This window comes from Homalodisca vitripennis, chromosome 6 (assembly GCF_021130785.1).
Source record: "Homalodisca vitripennis isolate AUS2020 chromosome 6, UT_GWSS_2.1, whole genome shotgun sequence".
NCBI classification, from domain to species: domain Eukaryota; kingdom Metazoa; phylum Arthropoda; class Insecta; order Hemiptera; family Cicadellidae; genus Homalodisca; species Homalodisca vitripennis.
In genome coordinates this window covers 86,164,185-86,175,711 of record NC_060212.1, presented here as the reverse complement: position 1 = coordinate 86,175,711, position 11,527 = coordinate 86,164,185, and the positions used below count along the sequence as shown (strand labels likewise).

At 28.6% G+C, this 11,527-nt stretch overlaps 1 protein-coding gene across 3 annotated transcripts in view; it reads right to left on the bottom strand.

Moving 5' to 3' along the window:
- LOC124364509 (serine/threonine-protein phosphatase 1 regulatory subunit 10-like) overlaps window positions 1–11,527 on the bottom strand; it is a 70,024-nt gene that overhangs the window by 39,562 nt on the left and 18,935 nt on the right. For all 3 annotated transcript variants that reach the window (XM_046820050.1, XM_046820052.1, XM_046820051.1), the window contains exons 3-4: window positions 8,355–8,441; window positions 146–336 (exon numbers count right to left, since the gene is read on the bottom strand). In XM_046820050.1, coding sequence (XP_046676006.1) covers window positions 146–336; window positions 8,355–8,441 — 278 coding nt within the window. The remainder of the gene's footprint in view (window positions 1–145; window positions 337–8,354; window positions 8,442–11,527) is intronic.

The window sequence follows — 11,527 nt, the reverse complement described above, 5'->3', positions numbered from 1 at the left end:
TACTTAAAATAATTACCAAATTAAATAAATATGATTTACTATTTGATTGTGACAGATAACAATAAATTTAGTTTGAGTGTAAATTTGAAAAAATTTTCAATTTTTCATAGACAAAATGTAGGTGTTAAACTATTTTCAAACTTACTTTCATCAGCAGTTATGTCCTTTGATAGTGTTTTTATTAACTTAGGACATGCATTTGTCTTCAGTCTGTCAATATCAACAGGGCATATAAGTAACAAGTCCACAAGCTCTGTTACAAGTGGCCAATTTTTGGCTCCTACACCATCAGATAACCAAGAAAAGGTAAGATCCCACCCTCCAGCTGACATAAACCTAGAACAAAAATAGGAACATACACTTAAAATTTATGCTTATGTATGATATATAAAATATAATAAAATTCATAATTAATGAAGTGTGTTCACCAGTAAGAATGTTGGAATATATATACCGCCTAAATAACACATTAACCATTAGCAAATTCATTCAGTCCCAAGTTTTATACTGAAATAGTTGATCTTGTAAACAGAGGGGTTCTATCTCCTATGTAGAAGGATAAGTATACTTTTCACTGCATAAAGTAGTTACGAAACATCTGTCATGATGGATAGTTAACTCTCAATACTACATATTAGAGTGAGAGTATTTTACAAAAATTATCAAAAATAACATACTGGTAACTCAGGAATAATAATGTAATCGTCAAACATTTACTAGAAATTAAGTATTTGAGCAATTTCATTGCAATTCCAATGGTTCTTGTTGCAACAAATACGTCACTGCAGAAGCGAGTATGATCACTTTAAAGATACACTTGAACAAGCCAGGAGCGCCAAATACGTCATAGTTGAGAGGTATCAGTTGTTTGTTGCTTCTGGTTTGTGCAAGCGTATCTTAAAAGTGGCTATGATCACTTATGTTTTGACGAATTTTGTTGGAGAAAGTACCATAGAAATGTTATAAATATTTTAAAATAGTTGGCACCTTGTAAAGTTTTTATAACTGATGCCTATAAAAAAAAAAATTTTTGCTGATCCCGGCTTGTGCAAGCCTATCTTTAAAGTGGTCATGCTTGCTTATGCATTTACAAATTTTTGTTGAAACAACTACTGTTGGAATTCTAATGAAATTGTTTCTTAGTTCAATATAACTCTTTCCAGATAAAAAAAATTGCATTTACAAAATTTAATTTTATACCTCTAATACTTCTATAATATTCTCCCAATTTATAGAAAAGGTTTCTAGTAATGAACAAATTTTGCTAATTTTTTCTGTTATATTTTACCGTGATACAGAAAGATACAATGTTAAATCTACATATTAATGGTATCTCATAGTTATGGTTAGTCCATACCGTGACAATTCTAATTTATTATTATTTCAAGTACCATGGTTATGCCATACTTCTTAAAGTATTTATAAAAATGTTGACATATTTTGCCATGATAAAACTTTTTGCAAATACTAAATGTGGCTTTTTCATGAAATATCAGAATTAAAATTTATTACTAACAAGGTAACTAAATTGTTATAATTATTTGGTACATTTACAGCTGCTCTTAAAGACACAAAACACTTTTAAGTTTTATCTGTGTTTAAAAATAGGAAATCAGTCTCAATCCAAGATATTGCATTTAAAAAGGATTTCAGACTAAAATTTAACAACTCAATATTTTTTTAAATATTGCTATAACTTTTGTTTTTATTGCTAAGTTAGCGAGTGGACAGAAGCAAAACAAGTGTATTAGGGGTTATAAGACAACTGGAAAGCAAAAATCAACTTATTGGTAATATTTCCAAAAATATTTTAAACATGTTCATTATAGATATTCTTGAAATTTTAAATTTTAACAACAGAATAAGTTGAGTAAAAATATCCCCGTAAAATTAAAGCCAAAATAATATTGCATTGCCATATTTTCCCTCGACATGCCATAAAAATAGGGTTTATTTTTACGCCCAAAAATGTGAAAGATGTACTTCAAAATGTTGTATATATACTTTCGTTTTTTTTTTTTTTTTTTTTTTTAAGGAAAAAAATAGTAAATGCAGTAGTTTTTTAGTTAATTGACATTGCTAAACTATTCATTGGTGTGTTAATAGTAATTGAGTCAATAGTATAAAGCATTAAACAATAATAAGAAAGAAAACCCTTGCCATAAGAATTTGACATAAAGGTATCCCAATATTTAAACTAGTGGAAATGGAAACAATTGGATTTCTTATTTATTGTAAATTTATTTCTTTACCGAATTTTGTAAATTTGGTGTCTTATTTTATACAAGAAATACTAATAAACACTATTTTAAAACTAAAATAATTTATTATTAACCTGTATTGTCATGTGTTACAACTGGCTTGTTTTATAACTATTTTTTTAATTGTTGTTTTTGTATTATTACTTCATTATATTTGTTAGCCTGTAATAACACATAATACACTTTTACCTTAAATTGTGTCACAAACATACAGAATCATAAAAAGCCCAAAATTTCGTAATTTAATTTTAACCAGAAGTCAAACAACTGAAATAAGAAAATTCTACACATTTTCATTTAGTTATTTACTTATGGTGGTTATTTGAACTTTCATGTTATTTTCACATATTTTGTATTTGATGTTAGGCTATCAAGTACAATAATTACAAGGAAATAATTTTAAAACGTGGCAATAAGGCAATAAACTTTTCAAGGTCGTTTACAAATATTTTTGTACAAAATTGTTGGTTTCCGTATAAATTTAGGTTTTGACTGCTTATTAAGAAAGAAATGAAATAAAGCATAAAAATAATTTCACTTTCAAATATTATATTTTATAAATTAACTGAAATTAAATTTTATAGTGTTTGTTTGTAGCAAAATTGGCACCAAACTAATTGCATAATCTTATTTATACCTTAGTAAATTGTGAACGTACTGCTTATTTTGAATTTCTTGGTAAAACTTTTTTACTGTCCCAAAGAGCTAAAGTTGCATTTTTTATATGAATAAAACAAAAATGTTCATTTGCTTATAAAAACCTTTCTTTCAACAAATACTATTTATCATTACGATAATTTATATTTTCTGATAAAACAAAACTGTATAAAGCAAGATATATACTAAGTAAGTGTTCTATTTTTATAATTTTTTACAGCAAGCCTTTTACATCATTTTCAACTTTGAACCAGTCTAGGGTTAAGGAAAAACACAGAGGAATGACAAAATCACATTGTTTAACCGCAATGACTATTTTTAATGAACAAAATGAGGTGATGAGTTTGTTAGATCCAATTTATGTTCTGTCTAAGCCATCAGACTGTAACCCATAAGGCATCCATCGGATTTCCAACGATTTTTGTTTCTTTGTGAAGTGCACTTGTTGGTTTTCCGATCGTGTACTTGTGTATTCTCATAATGTAATATTTATAAATACATTTAATATACACCAATGAAAAAACGAGATTCTGAAATTTAATTTTCATATATAAATCATAATTGTCCATTCTTTATTTTTCCATGAATAGTAGAAGAAAAGGTACAGTTACTTTTAAAAGTCGCATTTGCAGCAATTAAAAAGTTGTATAGAAAAAACTTAGTACTTTCGAAAAATTCCATACAACAGATTTTCTAAATTATGTCTACTTGAGAAATCACAAACAAACCAAATTTTTATCAGTGAGAAAACAGACTGGCATTGCTTTATTTCAACATATGATATAAAACAGTTTTAAATAATATCATTTAAACTAAATGTGAAATCTATACTCTCGATTAACTATCTTTGTAATAATTGTCATCCAACAGTGACCATGGTTGCTGTGGGAACTCCAGAATCTGCACGATTTGTTCATTGTGTCGTGTGCTAGTTAACGTTGTGAAATAACAGTAAAACATCACTTTCTTTTATTACAACAAATTGTTAGAGTATGACATTGCCTGTAAATATATATTGATTATTGTTACGGCCTGACCTTTGCTTATTGCATTTTATTTGCTTATTATTTATATTTCATTTATGTTACAGAGAATATTTTGTAATTAGCATATTATCTCAGATTAGGCTTATCGACATGGCCTGGATGACCAAAAAAGTACTAATCTACAGATTAAAGTAGAAATAAATCAGATATAAAACTTTAGTATATCTTGGATTTAATTAGAAATATTGTACTACTTTTTATGGTCATCTGATTTTGACATTTGAAAAACAATATTTTGTTTATTTGGGTTTTGAACATTGACTATAACAAATTTTCTTTGTTTCAGATTCAAAATCTACGGAATATAACTTACAGATTACAAAAATATGTAACACTCTAGGGTTTTAGCATATTATAAGCAAACTATAAACAATTTAGTAAACCTCTGCACAAAGGCAAAAATCGCCCTGCCACCTAGGGAAATTCTGACGGCCATTTAGAGGATAAAGTCTGAGTTAGAGATAACATTTGCTCGAACCCTGTCTGTGATTGCAGCCATTTATCATCAGTATGGGCATTGTACATTTCCCTTTATTCTGTAATTATAACAAAATCCTCACTATGTTTTTTATGTGCATCACATCAAAGAACATTTTAAGTATTATAATTTTATTTAATGCTGAACTGTATCAGATTTTTTAAAGGAAGCTATGATTTTTTGGGTAGATTATTGTCTCCTTTCAACTTTTGCATTGCCTAAAAGATTGTAAAAAACATACAAATTATTTGGACACTTTTTTGACATTTTTATACATGAAAATGTATGTAGGTATCTAAAAAGAACTATTTGTTACAAATCTCTAAAACTTATCCTAGAATAATTTTGTTATATTTATTTTACTAAACAAGGTTTGAAAAATATTAAATACTAGCAATTTGAAATTTTTTAAATAAATACTTTTTAATGTAAATAAAAGTACTACTTAATGGAATTCTATACTGTTACATAACAATCCAATGGCATCTGTATGTGTTACTCAGTCACGTAAAAACTACTATCTACACTAAATGTACTGAAATTTTACATGGCCATTCTGAGGATCCCTAGTTAACACTTAACACAGTCCTATTCTTTTTTTTTAATCCCTTCGGGCTACACCCCACTTTTTATGAAAACTCCCTTAACAACCACTATCCATTATATTTAAGGACTGTGCTTTATTAGCAGATAGTAAATGTTTGGTGTTATTCATCTGTAAAAGTCAGTTACATTTTACAAATGTCAGTTTATGTGGAGAAGCTTTTCTTTGTCTGGGTTTGTTTTGGTTGGGATCTGAATCAACTACAGTAAAATTCCATAATTTATTACATCATAAATAAGTGTGTTAACTGAAAATCTAAGGACTTCTACTTTAGGTTAACTGTTATTGCAATCATTGGAGCTATTCAATAAAATATCATGAAATACTGGAGAGAAATTAAGAGATATTTCAGAGGTTACAAAATATAATTACACTCTCTGACTTCAGGGCCCCATATTTAATTAAACTTGAATCTAAAATGGATCAAGGGATTGGAATATCTTCCAGTGACTAGGTTATCACTTATCTCAGGATTGTTTGGAATATCATATAAAAAGAGTACGCTCATGGTGTCCCTGGTATTAACAATAAAATTGGGTGCGATGCTGTAGGTAACTGCTAGTGTACAATAAGAATAAAGTAGTAATGGTGGGTCTAAATTCAACTGCTACAGCCAAACGTTGGGAGACCATTGTAGAAAGTGCAAGGGATGAAGGCATTTTGCGGGAAACTGTGTCAATGATATAGAGGCCAAGTATGTATTTTGCAAGGATTCATGTCTATGATGATCTAAAGGTTAAATTTACAGAATTTCATTATAACAACAATAACTTGCTTTTAGATTTAAATAAAACTTTTTTCAACCAGGCAAGCGTCGTTGATTTCTTTTCAATCATGCAATTTCTATTCACATGAATATCATAGAAAAAATTACCATTACAAAATTTATAGGTTTGAATATTGACTGTAGATTAAATAGAAAAAATATACATTTTAAAGAAAACTTCAAAAACAATTTACTTTTAATTTCAACAATTATTATTCTTTCACATACTCCTATATGATATACTATGTTCGTATAATTCCACTTGAAGAAAAAAAAACTTGTTCAAATCCTTCTCATGCAAAAAAAAACTATTAGAATTATGTGCAAGTTAAAACAAAACAATTCAGATATATGTTTTCTGAAATTGGCATTTTGACAGTTTAAATCTTTATATTTTCAAAACAGAAAAATATATAATTCATCAACAGCTTAATACTTTAATAACAAGGTTGTCGTTTGTACGACATATTAGATATTTACAAAAAAAAACTAGTTATAAAGGTGCAGTGTTCTTTAGAAACTTGCCACAGGAAATGCAAGTTGAAAAAGATAATGTTCTTAAGAAAATTAAAATCATACTTGCTGAGCAAACCTTTTTATTCATAACAGGAATTTTATGATTTAGGCACCGATTGCTTAGTGACAATCATAATTTAGTAGTTTGTATAGTTAGTCCTATTAATCATTAAATAAGTTTTACTTTGATGTTAGCTTGTAAATAATTAAACTTGTGACACTATTATTCATCTATATCTTATGTACAGTTATTTCAATGTGAGGAGGTATGATTGAACAGGCGGTAATGAGAGGAGGGAGTGGATAAAGACTGTGAAAAGTGGAATACGACCTTTTTGTTAGTGTGAATCTAACACATGTGATCATGTTTCCCTATGTGTTAGATATTCTCTACCGCACAAGTAGTTACACGTTTAACTTTTATTGTTATTGATTTTATTTAATGGTTATGATGATATAAAAGTGGTGATTTAGTTAATTTTTTTAAGTAATGGAACATGCAAATGGGTTTTCATATATTGGGATGCTTGGAAGAAAGCAACAAGATATAAATACAGATAATCACAATTCTACCTGAGGTATTTTCTGACAGGGATGCTTAGCCCAAACATCAAGAAGTTAACAACTCAGAACAATCAGATGAGGTTGTTAAATTATCCTACCAACTGATTCGTGCATGTAGACCTACAGAACAGGAGATCACAGTGGTGCTGGTAGGCGGAAAAATATAGTAGCTAGGCTACCGAATAAAATGTGGCAAGATAAAAATATACAATTATATTATTGGGGTGGGGGAGGTTTACTTTCCAGACAATATTATTGAAAATAAAGTGTGTTACAGAAACCAAACATTTACATGTAAGATGTGCCACAAACTGTTGTTATTGAGATGAAAGCTTTTATTAGAACACTGTATATGGTTAGTGTTAATAAAAAAGTATTCATTTGAGTATAGCCGAGTTATGGAGTAATGATGGAATAAATCCAGAATACTTTTCAGTCGTTATGTCAAGAAACACTTCCAGTCTACTTTAAGCACATGTGCGACATTTAGTAACATCCCAGTATTTATGCATTATATAAACCACAATGTTTTCACTTCAAAATAAGAAAAAGAGAATCTTAACACCCACATGTGTATTAACCTATCATACCAAATTCACATATTTCCTTGCCATGCCCTGTATCTCAAATCTACCCTACCCAGAGCAAATAAAATGAATACCTTTTACCCGCATCTTTGCTTGCAGTTTTCAATTTAATAAAATAATGAAAATAACAAATTAACACATTATTTTGCAGTGTCAATGTTAACAACTTCAGAACTCTTCGAACTAGTATGAATCATCATGCAAAGCGATCTGTGGCCCCCAAAAGAGTTAATATATAATTCTGTACAGAAATTAGCCAAATTAATTTATATAAACAATTCCTATTTATAATATAATAGATACACCCAATACTTGACAGGAAGAATTTTAGAGAAACAAACATGAGAGGAGGCAAACCTTAAGATAAACCTTGACAAAGCTAGTACTAATATGTATTTCTTATCTGTTCCATATGATTTTAAATGAGATTAGAGAATATTTACTTTTTCACATGTTGTGTAATCAAGCAAGTACATTCACGTCCTGTGTATATGTATATATATAGTGCATGCATACTTAGACTTTTTACACCAGATATTCATGCATTTCAATGCACATACATTTCAATAGTTAAACGGAATTTGGTATCACTAGTTTGTTAAAAAATTGTAAAATAAATTGCAATATTTTCAATGAACTACAATGTTATTTCTTGCCACATTAACGACAATGTGTATGTCTTTAGTGATCACTTTAATTATTCATGTAAAGTTCTGAAAACAATGATTAATTTAATTTCTAGATTTGGGTTTAAATGCCTCCTGTAACTTCACCAACGAGGTTTTACTAAACAAAGTATTAAATATTGGCAATTTATCTTCAAAGCTCATGCATTTTCAGTAATTTAGAATACAACAAATTGACAAATTACTTACATTGAAAGAAGATCTGTCTCAGTGGCTTTCAGTATGGAGACATAAATACATTTGCTCACCAGTTTCTTTGAGAACTTTGTCATCAAACTGAAACAGATAAATTCAAGTTAGTAATTTTATTTATTACCTTATTGTTATTTAGAACTATTAGTTTTGCTTTTAAAACCTTAATGGCACTCAAGAATCAATCAAGAATCAAGAATCATTTATTGTCGTCCCACATATGTTGTATGCATTGACAAAGTCAGATAAGGTTTACAATAATGTACTATTACATCAACAGTCAAGAACACCATCTCTATAGAGAAATGCAAATAAATATACAATTAAAAAATAGTCAAAATATATTATTAATTAAAACTTAATGCTAAAATAAATAATAATAAATTAATAATAGAATTAACAAACAACAGATAACAATAAAAACAATAAATAATAAATGTTAAAAATTAAAACATAGCATTATTAAAATTTAAGGTCACTTAAATCATGTAAAAGTATTTCTTCTACTGAATAGAAAGCCTTCTGCTTCAGCCATTTCACAAGACAACTTCTGAAATTCCTTAAAGTAGTGGTAACTGCATCTGGTGGTAGGAGGTTAAAAAGTTTTACACTAATGTACATGTAGCTGTTCTGGGTTTTACTTAATCTAAAGTATTTGAGGTCTATCAAGTTCTGAGATCTAGTACTATAGTTATGGACATAACTTCTAAATTTATATAAATTAAGATTTTCTTTAAGGAAAATTAGGCTTTGCAAAATAAATATACATGGAAGGGTAAGAATACCTAGATCAACAAAGACAGGCCTACAAGAATCTCTCTCACCAATACCTGCAATAACTCGTAATGCCCTTCTTTGAGTCTTAAAAACTAATTTTGCACCAGCAGAGTTGCCCCACAAGAGAGTGCCATAAGTAATGTGAGCATTAAAAAAAGCAAAGTAAGCGTTCATAACTAGATTTTTGCTTGTACAGGACTTTAATTTTTTCAATAGAAAAATAACCCTCGATAAGCGAGAGCAAAGAGAGTTTATGTGAACCCACCAATTCAGCTTCGAATCCAGGTTTATGCCCAGCAGTTTTACAGATTTACTGTCCACCTTTGAGCTCAGACTAAAGACAATCTCCTCAGTTTTTTCATCGTTTACGCTTAATTTGTTGGCATCAAACCAGAGGAAGGATCTTTCTTTCATGTAATTAATTATCACTATTAAAAGTATTGTATTTTATAACTCCACTGCATTTTATTTGACCTTCAAAACCTGATCTCCTAATTTACTCTGTTAACCCATTCAACTTTTATCATGGTATAATCACATGATGATCGAAGTGGCACCAAAAACACTCATGAGACAGCACAGTGATTGATGACTACACACATTATTAAATATATAACATTAATATGGGCTCAAATTAAAGTTTATTTAAAAATTAAAAAAAAAACCATATATACTATACACATAAATATGCATTAACACCAGAAAAAAACTATATATAAGATGTTTTAGAGGTTTGCAAGTTGTTTGGATGTTTGGAACTTATATTTTTTCAAAAGTCACATTTACAGGAATTACAAAAAATTGAAAATAATTAGTATAGATTATAGAAATAAAATGTTTATATAAAGAATTAAGTTCTCTACAAAAATACAACAGAAACATGGATAAAAACAGTTTTTTATAATAAAATATTTTTTACTTTCCAGAATTTCCACAGAATATTGTAGTCTAAATCCATTAGCTAAAAATAAAAACCTTAATCAATAAAATTTGTTTTTGGTGAGTTTTGCCCCTGATTGTTTTGTATTTCATTGGATTTGAACAAGGAGGACAGTTGCAGCAGTACGGAGTAGCTAATGGGTTAATCATAATTACTCTTTTAACCTATATGCTGAAGGTTAACAGAAAAATTTTAACTTCCCTACATAATGGAAAATGCTTTATATTTCATTAAGCCCATTTCAAAAAGCTGCTTACAGGAAAAGTTAAGGCAATACATTGTCTTAAAAATGTTAACTTCCCTAAATGATGGAAAATGCTTTATATTTCATTAAGCCCATTTCAAAAAGCTGCTTACAGGAAAAGTTAAGGCAATACATTGTCTTAAAAATGTTAACTTCCCTAAATGATGGAAAATGCTTTATATTTCATTAAGCCCATTTCAAAAAGCTGCTTACAGGAAAAGTTAAGGTAATACATTGCCTTATGCCATAATATGATAGAGCAATTTAATGATTAATATACTTTTATGGTTCTATTGAAACATTAAATTTTACCTTATATAGTTAAGAATTTTATGTAAACAAATGATTATATTTATATAGCTAATCATTTCTATTTTTGAAATCAGCGAATCGGAATATATTTAGTATATTTTATTAATCAAGTGCATTATTTATTTATTTTTTAATAAAAATGGAGACATTAGGTAATATTTGACAAGTGTCTCAAACTGTTGTAATCAGCAAAAGTTTTTTCATCTATTATAACAACTTATAACAATATAACATATATAACAACAGGAAATACACAGCTAAAAATAGTATAGTAAAAAACTATTGTTTTCACATTAGGATACAAGGAACAGTCAGAATAATTATCAACACTAATTAATTGTCTCTTTACTATTAAAGGCATGTAAAGAAACAAACAAACATGGCATGGACGACACTTCTTTAAAAACCGCTGTCAGCTGATGGAGAACAAGATCATAATCATTATAATATACAGACTAAGGAGAAAAGAAAATTATGAAATTCGTATTTATTGATAGTTTGAAACCCATCAAATACTGCAATTGGGCTAGAAGCCTTAAGTAATAATGAATTACATAAATATCAGAATCCAAAATGTCAAAGTTGGCTTACTTTTAAACTTTTAACTTTAGTATGAAATTTGTTTGAAAAGATCTGAAAGGGAAAATATTATGAAGGGTAAAGAATTTTGCCCCATATTGGCTTAAATAATAATAAAATTTGAACAAATCAGGAATATGAGAATTGTTTAAGGAGAAGTGAGTTAAAGAGCAGATCTTAAAAATTTAACATGAATAACACTAATTAATACCAGTGGCCATTTCCTATTAACATAAGAATTTTGACTAGGTCTACAATTTTTAAAGGGAGGCTTGGTTGTAAACTTGATTAGTCAATGGATTGTTAACGTCGGGTATT